The sequence below is a fragment of the Strix uralensis genome, chromosome 5 (assembly GCF_047716275.1).
Source record: "Strix uralensis isolate ZFMK-TIS-50842 chromosome 5, bStrUra1, whole genome shotgun sequence".
In the NCBI taxonomy this organism is placed as follows: Eukaryota; Metazoa; Chordata; class Aves; order Strigiformes; family Strigidae; genus Strix; species Strix uralensis.
The window spans coordinates 34552870-34570764 of NC_133976.1; the positions used below are offsets into that span (position 1 = coordinate 34552870).

Genomic DNA, 17895 nt, shown 5'->3' on the forward strand with positions numbered 1-17895 from the left:
GTATTTCAGACTATGTTTCAAAGCCATGTGAAAGTAGATTACAATCCTACTCTTGCACATTAATATCCAAATGAGGTTACCAGACTTGTACCCCTGTGGCTGATCTCTAGCATTACTTATTTCAACAGTAAGAAATGGTATGATGTCCAGTGGAGGTCCACCAGGACAGAGGGGCTTCTCCTTGCAAAGCTGACCTATGAAACTGGTTTGGGCCTGGAAAACTGGCTTCAAATCATAAGAACAATATCACTAGCTATGAGATATCAGGTCACTACCATACTAAGCTTATGTTAAATATTGAGATCGGATATTCAGAAAGGCATCTGATCTGGTCCAAGTCTCTGTCTGCCCTCCCGTATATTTCCTGAAGGGCAGCAAGGATGGGCAGTAAGGCCAGCAGTCTGGCTGCTTTCAAAGGACATTTGGGGCTGAATGTACTTAAGCTAATTTGTTAGTTTAAAATGTCTGAACTTTCTGAATTGGGAACAGAGTGTTCCTGGGTTCTCCTCTAAAGAAGGAAGCAGAGGCAGGACTTGAAGGGGCAATTCAGAAAAGCCAGTAAGAACTCTCTCTGATAGCGGCTATTAATACTGACTATACATGGAGACTAAAGCGAATATGCTTCTAGACTACACACTTCAGATAGGACTACAAAGCTGGAAAAGATGAATGTGGGCCTTGAAACAATACATGTTATATTTAGTTGATAACATCAGAATGCTGCAAGGAGCATATATGATAGATATTACTAAAACAAAGTAACTGTTTTAGTACTTGAACATTATCTTAGCACACAATTTGTTCCAAGCAAAAATACAACAGTGTTACATTAAAGAGACCTTGGTATCCTCTACCATGTTATTTGCAGTCTGTAAAACAGTGAGGAATACTTGAAAACTTGCTCTTTTGACATTTTTTTAGAAGTAGATGAACAATCAGGATACTGCTTTTCACACAGCATCCCTCTTGTGCACTGTGGTAATAACCACGCAAACACAGAAGAATGAAAACAATCACATTTCTCCCCTCTCAAATGGACCAGATAATACAGAATTCAGATCAGTCTGTGTTTTTCATTAAACTGGACATGTTTACAAGTCAGATGAAAGCAATACTTGCTCAAATGACCTCCTTTCCTCTGTTTGGAAGATTTATTGAAGGCAATATAGAACAGCAACGATAGTCAATCATAGGTGGCAGACTGCCCTTTTATTAGGCATACTGAAGCCAATTAATCTAAGCGAGCTTTCTCCCGTTACCTCCTGGAGGCATGTACGGTTATAGAATGCATTTAAAAATTCTGCAGCAATAAATAAAGGTGCTGAAACTATTCATTTGAACTTTGAGAAATTATTTACAGGTATGTGAGATGTTAAATATTAACGTTCTGCATACTCTACTGGGCAATATAATTTGACTAGATCCAAGACCTAAAAAATAAAGTTCTAAAACAAGGCTTTGTGGTACTGCCATCCTCAGGGGTAGCATGAAGAGAATGGAATGCCTGTGAAAGGAGGTAAAAGCCATAGGTAGGAAGACTGAAATAAAGTAAAGAAAGCTGAATTAATCAGAAGTCTTCAAATAAGGTTGCAAGGAAAGGTGGGCTACTGAACCTGTAACACATTTACAGCACAGAAGTAATCAATTATTGGAATTTATTTATAGATGTCAGATTATCTCCAATTTATAGGAGATACCAAAGGCCATTTGAGGTGAAAAGCGAGTCTATAATAATCTTATTAATTATGAAACATCAAAACCCAAGATGTCTTAATTCATGTTCTCATTTTTGCACTCCATGTGCTTCTAATTAGAACTGCTGTAATATATTCTCTTGGGAGGCATATAAGAAAAGTGAGTAACTTTTTAGTAGCAGCTTTCTCTTTCAGGGTACACACTTAAATAATCCTTTATTCTTGGATACCTCAGATATCTTCCTTGGATTACCTTCATCGTAAATCAAGTTATAATCTTACCAGTTTCACAGCTGGGCCCAGTGAAGCCTTGTGGGCAGGCACACACGTTGGAAGCAATACAGGCTCCTCCGTTCCTACATCCATCTTTGCAAAATGCTGCAAAATGCAAAATCACAATATATGGGTAACAGAACTACATTCAGCAACCACACAGGTGGCCACGGGCTGCTGGCAGGCTGACATGAAACGCAGTCCCTGCGGCACTGAGTGCAGAGACTGGCTTCTCCTAAGGACAGAGGTCACGAAGAGATGGTTTATGGCCCCCCTGCCTCACTGGCCAGATGGGCTGACAAGCTACAGAAGATTAGAGTAAATCATCTGAAGACAACAGCTCACATATGTACTCCTTCACATGCACTGGGAAGCAGTGAAAGGCAGCATCTTCCCTAGGAATAAACTTCCTAGGGCAGTGCTGGTCTTCTCTGCTGCCCAAATAAAGGCCTGGGCATAACAGACACAACTGAACACTAAATTGTCTGGCTACCTTATTTCCTGATTAAGCAGTTAGATCAAAACAATAAAAATAGCAATTTTGTCTCAAGGGATTCTGAAGAACTTAAAAACTTTTAGCATTTACAGTTTGAATCCCTGGATTCGTTCTTTGGCACGCTGCAATCCAAGAAGCTATGCTGGCATATTTTGGTGCAGCATTCTCCAAGTACAGTTGTGAATATGTGTATGCTTTAAAGAGTCCCTTCTGCGGACACAGAAATGTAACCAGCTCTGGTAGAAAACACAGCAGCTATTAATTGCTCTGATTTGCATCCGCAATATGGAATCAGAAATGCTCTGGTCACAAGAAACTGTAAGTGAAACTAGACAGATGGAAGTTATCACCAACATAAAGAGTTGCTCCGGGGCACTTGTCTAGCCCTGCACTTGTAACCAGCCACCAGAGATGCCAGGCTTTGGTTTGCAGCTGCTCTGTGTAACAGCACCACTGATGAGGTCTTAAGGCTCATCTGAGAGAGAACGTGAGTGTTATTGATTTGAGCTTTTCAGCTCTCAGATTCCAGACACCAGCCTTGTGGCATGAGACCCCCAGCACTGAGACATCTAAGGTTCCCAGTGCAGGATGACACGGTGCACAGGAGCACAGCTGGCAGCACAGTGCAAGAAAAGCTGCCGAAGGCACTGGGACAAGAGGTGCATCCAGTTCTCTCTCAAGGACGGTGGCATCCAAGCCAGGGTTGCAGAGAAATACATTTCTCAGACTGGGATACACAGGCTCAGAGCCTTCTCCTGCATACTGTCTTTTCAGTATTGAAAAGGGAGGGAGGGAGTGATGTACTTTTCTTTCACAGTGGGGCCAGGCGGCCTCTGAAGTATCAGATCTGCAGTCAGAGCTCTTATTCAGTGAACAGAAGAGCTGAATGCAGTGCTCTAGGGTTATGCACCTTCCCTTTGACCCAAAGAAATCTCAATTACCTTTTTTTAAGCTGACCCACCTCCAGCAGAAGGATTGGGGAATACTCCCAAGCACAGCACAGGAGTGAGCTGTGCAGACAGAGCTCTCTTCTGAGAAGAGCAGCTCTGGGTTTGAACCTCCTCAGGTTAAGACTTCTTTCCCATTCCCCAGAGGAGGAAGTCGAACATAAAAGGGTATATTTGCTGACATCTCTCCCTCTACCCATGCGTATGACTGGAAATGGACTAGGCTGCTGTGTTTTAGCTCGTTCATGTTAGGAATATTTAGAAAAATCGTCCTGTGACTCAGGTGAAGGAATAACCAGTGCTAAGGTCTTAACCAGGCTTAGCAATTAAAGAAATTCTGGGTTGCTTAGCCGTGATAATACACAGCAGCAGAAGGTATAGTATAGAAGGTATAGCACAAGTATAGTGAAGACAGGGTGGAGTGTCTTTGCGTTAGAATCAGGGGGAAGGCCAACAGGGGAGATGTCATAGTGGGAGTCTATTATAGGCCACCCAACCAGGACAGAGAGGTGGATGAAATATCCTATAGAAACTTAGGAGAAATCTCACGATCGCTTGCCCTTGTTCTTGTGGGAGACTTTAACTTCTCAGACATTTATCTGCTGGAAATACAACACAGCAGAGCGGGACCAGTCCCGGAGATTCCTGGAATGTGTGGGAGACAACTTCCTGACACAACTGGTGAGTGAACCGACCAGAGAAGGTGCCCTGCTGGATCTCCTCTTTGTGAACAGAGAAGGACTGGTGGATGATGTGGCAGTCGGAGGCTGACTAGGGCACAGTGATCATGAAATAATAGAGTCCTCTATTCTTAATAGAGGCCAGGAGAGGGGGCAGCAGAACTGACATCCTGGACTTCCAAAGGGCTGACTTTGACTTGTTTAGGCACCTGCTTGACAGGATCCCTTGGGAGATGGTCCTGAAGGTTATAGGGGTCCAGGAAGGCTGGACACTCTTTAAGAAGAAAGTCTTAATGGCACAGGAGCAGGCTGTCCCCAGGTGCTGTAAGAGAAGCCAGCGACAGAGAAGGCCAGCCTGGCTAAACAGGGAGCTTTGGCTGCAACTCAGGGAGAAAAGGAAAGTTTACGGCCTTTGGAAGAAGGGGCTAGTCACTCACAGTGATTACAAAGATGCTGTGAGGCTATGCAGGGTGGAAATCAGGAGGTCTAAAGCCCAGCTAGAAATTAATCTGACTTCAGCAGACAAAGATAACAAGAAATGTTTCTGTAAGTATGTGAGCAGCAAAAGAAAGACCAGGGAGAGCCTCAATCTCCTGCTAGACGCAGGAGGAAACATGGTAACAAGCGACAAGGAAAAGGCTCAGGTGCTTAATTCTTCTTTGCCTCAGTCTTTAATAACAAGACTAGTTACTGAGGGAATCAGCCTCTACAGCTAGAAGACAGAGGACTGGGAGAACGACGCCCCCCACAATCCAGGAGGAGATAGTCAGTGACTTACTGCATCACAGAGACACACACAACTCTATGGGACTGGATGGGATACACCCAAGGGTGCTGAAGGAGCTGGCTGGGGTGCTCACCAAGCCACTTTCCATCATTTACCAGCAGTCCTGGCTGACCAGGGAGGTCCTGACAGATTGGAAATTGGCCAACGTGATGCCCATCTATAAGAAGGGTCGGAAGGATGATCCCTGTCAGCTTGACGTCGGTGCCCGGGAAGCTGATGGAGCAGCTCATCCAGAGTACCATCATACAACACATGCAGGACAATCAGATGATCAGACCCAGTCAGCATGGGTTTATGAAAGGCAGGTCCTGCCTGACAAATCTGATCTTCTACAACAGGGCGACTCGCTTATTGGATAAGGGAAAGGCTGTGGATGTTGTCTACCTTGACTTCAGTAAGGCCTTTGACAACGTTTCCCACAGCATTCTCCTGGCAAAACTGGATGCTTGAGGCTTGGATGGACACACGCTTTGCTGGGTAAAAAACTGGCTGGATGGCCGGGCCCAAAGAGTTGTGGTGAACGGAGTTAAATCCAGTTGGCGGCTGGTCACGAGTGGTGTCCCCCAGGGCTCGGTTTTGGGGCCACTCCTGTTTAACATCTTTATTGATGATGTAGACAAGGGGATCAAGTGCACCCTCAGTAGGTTTGCATATGATACCAAGTTGGGTGGGAGTGTTGATCCGCTCGAGGGTAGGGAGGCTCTGTAGAGAGATCTGGACAGGCTGAAGCGATGGGCTCAGGCCAACTGTATGAGTTTCAATAAGGCCAAATGCTGGGTTCTGCACTTTGGCCACAACAACCCCCAGACAGGTGTTGGAATGGGCTGCCCAGGGCAGTGGTGGAGTCCCCATCCCTGGAGATGTTTAAGAGTCACGTTGACATAGCACTTAGGGACACGGTGTAGTTGGGAGCTGTCAGTGTTAGGTTAATGGTTGGACTAGGTGATCTTCAAGGTCTTTTCCAACCTAGATGATTCTGTGATTCTGTATCTATGATATATTCCCAATGTTAACTCCAGCCCCTTAGATCCTGACATCTAACAGGTCAAGAGGACTGAGACACAATTTCAAGGAATGCTGGGTATGCTATTGCTGCAGCTGGACCACTTCTCCTGTCTGAGCCAGTTCCCCTAGAGCTACACTACTTTTATTTTCAAGTATCCTCTAAATCCTATGCTCAGAGCCTGAGGAGTTCCAAGAATTTGGGCCCAAGTACCAAGTATCATCTCCTCTGATGTGAAATGCAACGGGAAAAAAAGTAGCATTGTATCTCTGGGAAAGCATCTTTCTAAGATGAGAAGTGTAACCTAATATTTACTAGTGAATAAGAATGTTAAAAAATAAGGCATCACTTCACGTGCAGCAAAGGTTTTGTACATGCATATCTACTGCTCTTCTCATTTACAATAAAAAGACACAGCATAACAAACAACTTTCAGTTAATTCAAGCAAAATAACAAGTGATTGACCATGAACAATGTAGATCTGGCAACATTTTCACATCTGTAACTTTGTTAGTAACTGTGGGCTTCCTTGAATGGTGTAGCATGTATAGAAACTGCTAACTTGACACAAAAATGAAACATAACTACTACAAATTTTAGAGCATGCTATCTATGTATACATCATTCTCAAATTACTGTGAACTCTGCAAAGTCAGTGTATATCTGCCTATGAAAATCTTCTTATAGGTGTAGGACCTAGATGCCTAGCCTAGCATTTCACGTGTCTTCTTCAAGGCACGTGACCAGATTTGCATCAACTATGACAAAGCATCTCACCCAGTCCAAAGACTGCCAAACCCCAGGGTTTTCAGAGCTTTACCTTTGCAGATGGTACCATTTCCTGTGTAACCCGGCTTGCAGACACAGTTGTGCCCACCCACGGTGTTGAAACAGAGCGCATTTTCATCACAGTTGTGCTGGTTCGTTATACATTCGTCATGCTCTGAAAAGGGAAACAAGAATGAGATGGCCCTGAGTTTTTAAAACACAACAAAATAAAAGCTTTATATACGTTTCCACGTTAAAAAGAGATAAACACAATAGTAGTTACTGACAATAGGGCTATGTGAACATGTAACCATGGGATGGTCAGGGTATATATTTTTAGCACATACTAGTATGTGATAACTGTGCTGCAGCATAATTCCACTTTCATTAACAGGGAGCCACAATCATTACACTTTCTATGTAGGCTACAGTGTTCTCATAAACATTTGACAAAAAGCTGGCTAGCATACTGAAAATCCATATGCTAGTTCTACTGTATAATTTATTCATGCAGGTTTATCTTATGAGGGATTCATAGGGTTTCCTTCACAAAGATGACTAATGGTGTGAGACACATGCTCCAAACTGCAAAAGATACAGTTAGCAGAAGGCAGGACTTCAAAACGCAGCCCTTCAGTGTGTACGCAGCACTTTATACAGATGAAACAAATAATCCAAAAAGAAAGGTCTGCCTCCTGTTCAAGGGACTTTTGGCATGGCACTTCCTAGCACTGGAGTGCAATGGATGAGACTCCCCAGTCTGGTGACTTGACTTAGACAAACTGGGAAATACTCCTTTTGGGAATAAATGAAAAGTCTGGACAATATGATTTTGTGTTAACTTGCAATGCACTGTTTAATCCGAAACAAAAAAGTATTGTATAAATGTTTAGGTTACTGAACATTTTAATGGTTTAGTTTGTGATTTTTAATAAATAGAAAATGCAATTTCAAAATAAAATGCTCTAAAGTGTCATTTCAAAATGCTATGTGAAAAGCTTTGCGTTTTCAAAATGCAATACCTTAGTCTGCAGGCATCAAAATGTAATGTTTCTGTCTTCTGGAAATATTCCTTGCATTTTCTTTAAATCAACAGTATTCATCTATCCATAAATAATTTCAGACCCCTGAAATTTTAATTTCAGGAAAACCGACTGTTTGAGGAACATGAAGGCACCTAATTTCAATCAGCACACATGGACTAACCTGCACGTGAGCTTTTCACCATCATTCTGTGCAGGTTTTAGCAAAATTTATTAGTGCAGCTTATGCCAGTTCTGGCTATCTGACACAAACCTTAAATCTGGAATTGAATGCTCTTTCTTCCCCAGTTTTGGGTATGTCATACTGCTCTGAATCTTCCCCTTTATAAATAAAGAGCTGAAGTCTGCACATACCCCACAAAGTTGTCAGGAAAATTAATTTCTTAACATTTGCAAACTACTATGGATACGTTCAACTTGCTATTTCAATACTGGCCATAAACTGTAGGAGTATAAAACTGGCAGAATGGTACATCTCTAATCCATCAGTAGATGTAAACCGTCCTCAAGTAATGGCAAGTACCTGGTGTTTAAAAGGGGAAAAAAATTCACTGCAACATAACTAATCAGTTTTAAACACTACACAGGTTTAATTTTTTTTTTGTGGGTTTGTTGTTGTTATTTGTTTTTTAATACCATTAATCTAATATCCCTCTTCTAAACAAGGACTTATGTGTCTCTCACATCACCAACAATGCTCTCCTCAACCCTCAGCCCTGAGGCACCAGCATTTACTGAGCTGGGTCCCTCACTGGATACAGCAGAACATGGGCTGCAGGCCTCTGCCCTGAAGCACGAGATGTAATTACTTTGCTCTCAGTATGAATAACTAGAATTTTTATTGTACACCAAATGATCCAGCCCTTCTAAAATCCAGTTACAATATTTGACTCTGACCTCCCAACATAGTGAAATCTCTTATGCTGGCTGAAACACTATTTATGCTAAATCAGTTCATTAAATAAAAGAAAAATAATGACCATGTAAATTAGGTAAAAAGTGTTATTTGTACTGTAACAATAGCATGGCTTTCTTAGTTCGTGTTAATATTATGATATTATTTAAATATGGTATGCTATTTAAATATTAAATATAAATTATTTTCTCATTTTTAAAGGTTCTATATAACATACAACAGGAAAATAACTATGGAAATGTGTGAAACATTATGCATTCCACAGGCCAAAATATCTTGCAAAGCCATTATCTTGGTATCTCAGGAGGTCTGTGCAACAATACATCGCACCGGTAAAGTCAGCTCAAATAACTGAATTTAACAAATTAAGCATCATCCTCAACGAGGAAGTGTAGCCATCCACCCTATGCCTTAGGAATGCAAAAGCATCCCTGGCATGTACAGGAGCTCTTTGTTAGGGTAAGAGTATATTAGAGGAAAGCAGGTGATCACAGACTGTCACAATAAAAGGAATGGCTCCACGCACGTGGCTGGAGCAGCTCTGAAAGCCCACCAAGGCACCCACAGGCAGGGCAAGTGCTGTGGCCTCTATGCCAAGCAAACTTGGTATTCTGCTACAACAAGGTATTAACCATATTTCTAACACCTTGCAGTACTGGGGCCTTGAAGACCATTTGCACAGATGTATGTCCTTCATATAAAAAGATGACTGTCACATTTGAGTGTGCCTTCCTAACATTTACTCTCTGGGCTAAGAAAATCTACTGAGTCTTTCAGATTTTTCTTAAAATGTACAGTATCAGTAAGATTAAACTTCCATCAGCTAAGTAATGGGGCTTGGATTCAAAGATAATATGCCTGGTTTCTTAACCTACGTAAGAAACTTCAGTGTTTCTTATCCTGCAGGAAAGTTCATGGAGGACGCTTGCTAACATTTCAGGAAGAGGGTCCAGCACATAACCCAAACTGCATCAAAACAGCCAGCACTTCTATTTCTGTGGTTATCTGCTCAAACTTCAGGTCTATTTTTATTTAAATCAAATATTAGTGACTCATGAGATATTCACAGGTCTGATAAATGATTCTTGGACTGAAGTTTACATGTCATTTTTTAGGACGAAAATGAGAGAGTAAGAGGAAATTTTGATTCAGTTAAAGAAGCAGAGATTTTAAAACAATAGGAATGGAAAAAATCAACAAAAAAAGAATCGGGATGTTTTACAATTCGTCTAGATTTTCTGATCTTAGCTTCAATAACACAACTAAAACCATTTAAATATAGTACTTCTTTATATTCCTTCTTACAGTGGCACTTAACAGAGCAGTCAGCCTATACTTCAGGACTGGCTCTTTTATGGACTGATTACAAATGGTTAAACTACACCCAAAAAAATGCTGTACATAAAGCATCTTACTACATTCACTCTTCCAGCACATGGCACACTATCCACACCAACTTACAGAGACCACCAGAAACAGCTTCTTCCAGAATCCTCTATTAATAACAAGGTAGACTGTCCAGCTTTATTAAAGATAGAAGTATTTATTTGTAATAAAAAGGGTGGTGCTCTGTTGGTAATTCTTCATTAATTCATGCTTATCACTTAGGTTTCTTTTTTTAATCAAACACTTGGAAATCCACCTTAAATAAGGAACACATTGCAGAGACTGAGTTCAGCAATCTTAAATATCAAACCAGGAACTGTAGAAGCAGACAGAACCGTGCATTACAAAGAAGCAAAAAAGCAATTTATAAAAGAATCATTTAAAGAGAACCATTAACATGGTTTTTAAGTTCAAAAAACAGTATAGAAACATTATTTGCATATTCACAAATGTCAGTACTGCCCAAATATATTTCTGATGCTGCAAGAAGCAATGCTGAAGACATTTATTTCAAGCATCTTTAGAAATCATGTGACAGACATTTATCAAAAGTTTTATACTTATTTCACTGCACACCATAATGAAGATGGGGACAGGCCAGGTACAATAGCATTACAGAGACAAAGAAATAAAAATTACTTTTGCAAAGAGATTTTAATGATTAACAAACCTGAATTTGCATAAATGCACAGGTTTCAATGATTACTTCTAAAGCTTTATTACCTAATATATCTAAATTCCATTTTGCATTGTTCAGGACTCTATGCTCAACCGTGTTAAAATTCATAAAATCTCTGTTCTGGGAAACAAGTTTTAAATATAGTATTTATATTGACTCGACTATCTCTGGATTAAGGTCTTTCTAGATAGAAAATAATTTTTAACTTCAAAATTTGCTATTGCTCCGTGGTAATAACAACAGTAACAGTAAGTGCTCAAATAGTTCTTTTGACACAGATGACTTAGAGATGCAAAAAATTATGTAACAGTGCAATTAATTCACTTATGCATATTTGGATGTGCAGCAAATAGATTAAATACACACAAATATATATACACATACGTACATATATATATATGCACATACAGTAAGGGTGATGTACTTAATCTTACTTTGGTTCATTTTGAAATACTATTCTAGAATATTCCATATGATTTGCTTGACAAAAATGCTGTTACTCTAGGGTGAGTAATCTAGGGTGAAGTAGTGCATCCTAGAGAGACTGATGGTATAAACTGATCAGGACCCACTATACCCTGTGATGTATGTCAATGTAATGACAGATGGGGATCTGTTTTGTCAAGTTTATTATCTGTGCAGAGATTCTTGCAGAACTTAGTAAAATTTAACATGTTGTCCACAAGGTCTGTCACCTGCCTCCCCCTCATCGTCCTAACACTATGCAACATCAGTCCCTATCCTTCCTACTGTGTATTTCATGATCAAAAATAAACAGAAGTCCGTACATTTCCTACTTGCATACTGCAAGCCTTCCCAATATTTGCCTTGCACATCCAAATTCTGCAAATGTCTAAGAAAAAAACAAATAACAAACAGAATCCAATCTAACAGCAAAAAGGAATGATGACTGGGTTGCATCACTTACTTATGGGTAAAGAATATTATGCTAACAATTTTCCTCAACTATCCATTACCAACACTGGAAGATAAGAGCTGAGATCACACTTGAGGCACAGGAATGCATAAAAGTTCACAAAAATGTAAATAAAACACACCCCTTCAATTGTAATCTTGTAACACAATGCAACAGATATTAATTTCTGAGTGAGAAACTTGTGGACCAGGATTAAATTAAAATATATTAGGTATTTTCTCCTTTCGATGACTCTGCATTCTTGAACTCAAATTACTTTCACCCTCCTGTCTCCCTCCCATTGATTTGGTATAGATCTATAGAACCGTGGTGACCAGCTGGCCATCTGATGTGGCAGTGACAACAGATAAGAATTACTTAAATTATCAATAGCTGACATACTTAAATGCCCACTTACAGTTTATCTTAATTACAAGCTTTTTTTACCCCATATTGTTCATGTACAAGACAAAAATTAGTAGCAATTATATGGGTAGTTTGGAAGACTTATTCCATTAAGATCATTTGGGAAGTGACAGATGGTTAATTTCTTTAAGACTTCATATTAACTAGTTTAAACTCTAATTGGCAGGGTTACTTAAAGTCTCATTATATGCACACTATTTTCAAAGAGCGAATGCTGTAAATTTATTGACTTATGTTATTTGCTGGAGCATGTCCAAAGAAGGGCAACAAAGCTGGTGAAGGGTCTAGAGAACAAGTCTTGTGAGGAGCAGCTGAGGGAACTGGGGTTGTTTAGCCTGGAGAAAAGGAGGCTCAGGGGAGACCTTATTGCTCTCTACAACTACCTGAAAGTAGGTTGTAGTGAGGTGGGTGTCAGTCTCTTCTTCCAAGTAAAAAGCAATAGGACAAGAGGAAACAGACTCAAGTTGTGCCAGAGGAGGTTTAGACTGGGTATTAGGAAAAATTTCTTCCTTGAAAGGGTTATCAAGCATTGGAACAGGCTGCCCAGGAAAGTGGTGGAGTCACCATCCCTGGAGATATTTAAAAGATGTGTAGATGTGAGATGTGGTGCTTAGGGGCATGGTTTAGTGGTGGACTTGGCAGTGCTAGGTTAATGGTTGGACTCAATGATCTTAAAGGTCTTTTCCAACCTAAACAGTTCTATGATTCTATGTTTTCCATATATTTATGTTTAATTTGTGGATTGATATTCCCCAATTCATGTATATCCCAATTAATTTTTCAATAGATATTCCTTAATTCAAATGCAAAATGGAACCCATGCTTTAATTACTCACAGAGTTACCATCACACAGTTTACCCTTAGTTAACACTTAAGTCATTAATCACTAATTAATGACCACCAGCAGCTGTCCTCAGTTCAAAGCTGGGGATATGAAAAGCCAGGTCTCCCTAGAATAGTCCATTCACTGCTAATCCTGCTACTTGATTGATTTTCACCTTCATCCATTCCCATGTATACATGCTGCTCTTGGTCTTCATTTTCTAATTCTTTCTTCAGTGCAGCCATAAACAATTTCTGTAGATCTATGTCCAGAATTTTCCTACTTTTTTCTCTTAATTATGTTGATGATAAAAATAGCTCTGGCATCTGCATGTTCTATTTTCGTCTGTTCAGAGACCATCCTGCTTTCTGAAATGCTGTTTCTGTCTGTAGTTACTTAGTCCATTGCTGTTCTTCAGGGAGAACAGTTGCTATCATCTTCTCTTCCAGATGTTTACTTCTCTTTTTTATCTATTAGCTTATTTATTTATTCTTTATTTGGTGTTAATATGATACAAATGGAAAAACAACAAAACTGTAACAAAACCTTAGGGAGAAAATCCACTTGGGGATATGGCCAAAATCCAGTGTTCCTTTTCATACCCATTATAAGAAAGCTCCAAGACTGCATCTTAGTTATACTACTAAGAAGATATAACAGAAAATCTATATTACTGGCAATTATTGATGCAGGATTAAAAGCAGCTGAAAAAACCCTTGATCAAGAGAAGGAACAAGCACTCACTCTCCTTGCATCTGCCTGTAAGGCTAGGAGGGCTTTGGAGAAAGCCCTGAGGTGGCTGTAGCTCTGACGAGACTCTAGACAGGCATGGACTGAGTTGGACTTTTGGAACCGATATAATTTGTTTTACAAGACAAATCCTGACAATGAATGTGATGATGAAATCCATCCCTAAAACACCTATTTCCAATTGTGAAGTTATTTTCTCTCACAGAGAACCAAAACTTTTAATGTGTGCACTGTTCTTTACCAATGTGGAGAGCACAAGAAAGAACCTGGGACCAAAAATTCCTAGAGAAATACTGCATATTTATATGCAAATATAACTTCCAAAAATATGGGACATTGTAATCCTAGTAAACACTAGATTATCAAAAGTTTGTTCTAAGAAGATTTTCAATTTTACATTTTATTTCACAACAGACTTCCATCTAAAGAAAACCATGTCACAGACCAAAGCCAGAGACATACACTTTTTTTTGCTACCCTTTTACTTTAAGACTTTCTTCTTTGCACAAAATCTCTTTTCTTTATTTTTGGGTTATTCCTGATCTGGGTTTTCCTCCTAGATTAAAGGGATACATAATTCTTAGCTGTAAGTCCCTTTGAATTGTCCACTAGTAATTCCAAATTCTGTAGCTCTAATAATGGATTTTATGGCAGGGTACACTCTCCTCAGCTTGAAAAGCCGAACACTCGATTTGAATGTTGACCGGTCCACACTTCCTGTGGTACCTGCACACCAAGAAGTCTGTGCCAAGATCTCCTGGAACTCAGGGAAGACAAAGATATTCTCAGTCTCCATGACAACAAACAAGTTGATGGGTAAAATACGTATTTCAAGGCAGGCCTACCATTAATCCCTCCATCTTCCTTCACAGCTCTTCAGCAAATGATTTAAACTTTCTTAAACCTACCTAAGTTTCATCATCTTCAAAAGGTGTTTTAATTGTGATTTCTGATTTCATGAAACAAGACATTTTTGTAAAATACTCACACTCATCTCGTGGAGGCTTCTATTGTCATTTTAATCACTGTTACTTCATCTAACATCCTGCAAATTTTTACACTTTTAAACCAGTTAGGAAGAGGAAATATATTGAAGAATATTTAGTATGACAGCTAAAGTTAAAAAAGCTTCAATTTATCCCCACTTCCCTTCATGTCTGCCATTTTCTATATTCCTTCTTGAACAGAAAAGTTTAAGGGAAGGATTTTCTAAAGCACTTAACACAGACCTAACTGTTTCCCCTAAAGGAAAATCTGTAACTCCCACTGATTTCAATGGCAGGACTGTAATGCAAATGCAAAATGATTTTGAAAATCCCACCTTAAGAGATTTCAGTCTAGACATAAGGTCTGTGACCTTGTCACCCACTTCTTTCTTGCCTTAATACAAACTGATCTCTTAGTATCTTGTCTCTTTTACCATTGACATTTTAAAACAAGGTTTCTATCTTTTAAAAGGTATTTCATCACGTAGACTTTCTCCATAAATTCATCTTTTTTTTTTTTTTAATCTTGCCAGATGCATTATTTGTTCCTAGGTAAATCTTTTTAAATTTCAACTTGCATTGTGCATGAAATCTCATAGGCACTTACTATAAACTCGTGCTTTCAAAATCTTCTATTATGTTGTCAAAAGTGGCAATGATAGCAAATTCTACATCTATAGTAGTGCTCCCTACTTTACTGCTAGTAGAATTGCCAGACTAGAGTTGTAACTATGCTACTCTCATTTCCTGAGCCAAGTGAAAAATGTTTATTTTACTACTTCTCCTAATGTCAGCCCTTTTAATTTACTGTTTCCTTACTAAAAGGCTCCATGTTATACAAGTCTGCCACCAGCAACAGATACATGTTGAATATTTGGCCTCCATCCTACACATACTTCTGTCATACAAAGAAAGCAGGAAGGTGGCTCTCTAACTGCTGCTGAGGCTCTTAATTTGCTGCGTGTTCTCGTATTTCACTAGTAACAACTTACAGACCATCTACATAACCAGAGGGCTACACAAAAACACCTCTGAGCAACACTTTTTCAGCACAGAGTTAACAGAAGGACAGATATACAATGGGAAAGCAGAAAGATGTCTCAGCAATCAACTACTGGCCAAAGTTGGTTTGATTAAACACAGACGTACTCAAAGCTCTCTAGAGACAGCTGGTGCCTCTCTACTATTTTTTTGGGAAAGCATCATGACCAGGGTTTGCCAACTCATTCCAGGGCGTCCTGGGACATCACAGTTACAACATACAGCACCATTATCAAGGACACTGCTTGGCAGGTGAAAACAAGAGACACCACAGTGATGGATGAAATGCTGCTGTTGCTTTGATCTTGGTCTTGTCTGCAGGAGTCTGGAGCAACTTACCTAATCATAAATATTAGGAAACAAATGGGTTTTCTGTCCTCTTATGCAGCAGGGAGATTTCTTAATGCATGAGATGGTTCCTCCTATTTCCCTGGCAGTACTGCGACACAGGCACTCAGATGACTTACTGGCTATCAAGTAGGACAGTACTATTTTTGATAAGACAACTGTAATGCTTGAGCTCTATGGAGCAAGAAGTCCTTCCTTCAGTGTTGCTCACCTGATTCTGAACAGGGCTCTCTACTTGAAAATGGGGACCAAAATACACTTCCGTGATGGTAAAGCAGAACAATATTGATGCTTTGTCCTTAGGTCAGCCTTGATACCATCTCTAGTGATGCTCCAAATTTTCCCTAGGGTGCATCCTCCCTGATAGTTTATGGAGGCACACCAAAACAGCACAGCAAACGTATCCTTCACAAACACTGCACCTAAGCTGCCTGCCCTGGAAACAAAGCACTTGGGGAGAATGGTACAGCCCGTTCGCACCACAGCATAGTGTCAGGGAAGAGCTAACACACACACATAGCCTTGGAAGCCAGGAAGTGCTCCTGGCTTCTGCAGTTTAGACATAGTCCTCGATGCCACGAGATAACCTGCGGAGTTGTCTGCACTGCTTCTAACACAAAACAGCACAGCATAGTAATGGAGATGCAGTGAAACTAGCTTTCATCTTTCCTTTCCCACCCTGCAATGGTACGAAACTTGACCCTGGCTAAGTTACTTGTTTCACAGGTAGATTTTCTAGCTCACACTATGCTTTTGTTGCCACAGTCCAACTGCTAGGGCAAATCAAACCTTCAAATAATTATTTCTGTGCTTACATATATGGATAATTATGTGCATTTTATACTGATAAATATTTCCATAAGCCCATCTTAGCAAACTTTACACATCTGAAAAATTCTGCCATGAAATTCGCTGTCTTATTTAAGAACACCATGAATTGCTCTAATAAGCAGAACCACGGATAACATTAAGTCTTCAGTATTGTTCAGGTCTCAAATACTCAAAATATGAATTTAGAATCAAACTACAGAGTTAAGAAAAAAGCAAGCCTTGACCAGATATTCCATTTTCCTAATACTACTGTCATTCCAGGATGACTTCACCATTGTAATTCTACTTCAGAATCACAGAATCACAGAATCATCAAGGTTGGAAAAGACCTTGAAGATCATCTAGTCCAACCATTAACCTAACACTGACAGTTCTCAACTACACCATATCCCTAAGCACTATTTAAGTTGAGATGCTGAGATGGAGGACTTCAAACTAAGATGAAGCCCACTCCATGGAAGGTGTACTAAGTGAATAAACACAGGGTATTCAAAGCAGATTGGAATATCTGTTCAGGTGAGCACCAACCACAGTCTCTATTTACATCCCAGACATTAAAATGATGTAGACAGAAGTTAAGCTGAATTCTACATCCATTTCCACCTTCTGAAGGCTAGGAACAAGGTAATAAATTCTTCTCACCAAGCATGTGCACACTCCAAACTTGTTAAAAACATGGGAAAAAATTAAAAGAGATTACTCTTCATGGACACTCTCTTATCCAGATATCAAGCCTCTTATCTTGAAAAGAATTGGTCATTTATGCCTGCTTTGAACAGTGTGACTGTCATTAGAAGATTCTACTACAGGTTTCTAAACCCTGAACATCAAAGTTAACACTGTGTGACAGCTGGTATGTTCCAAACTCATCACATTTACTGGTCTGTAACAGGGTAAACGACACAATTACCTGCTGTAATTACTGTTGCTGACAATATATTCTCCCTGGTGATTGATCTGTGTGACTCAGAGCTGCTTATCTTTGTCACTCCAGTCCAAATCTCCATTTCCATGTGACTTGGACATTAACTTAGGAAGTATTTACAAATTAGTTCCAATATCTGCCAAGACAGATATTTGGGATAGTATAAATTCATCTT

At 39.8% G+C, this 17895-nt stretch overlaps 1 protein-coding gene across 3 annotated transcripts in view; it reads right to left on the reverse strand.

The window, feature by feature from the left end:
* The window catches only part of NELL2 (neural EGFL like 2), a 160846-nt gene that overhangs the window by 38630 nt on the left and 104321 nt on the right, over positions 1-17895 (reverse strand). For all 3 annotated transcript variants that reach the window (XM_074870406.1, XM_074870407.1, XM_074870405.1), the window contains 2 exons: positions 6702-6824; positions 1977-2072 (listed from right to left, as the gene is read on the reverse strand). In XM_074870406.1, the coding sequence (XP_074726507.1) occupies positions 1977-2072; positions 6702-6824 (219 nt within the window). The remainder of the gene's footprint in view (positions 1-1976; positions 2073-6701; positions 6825-17895) is intronic.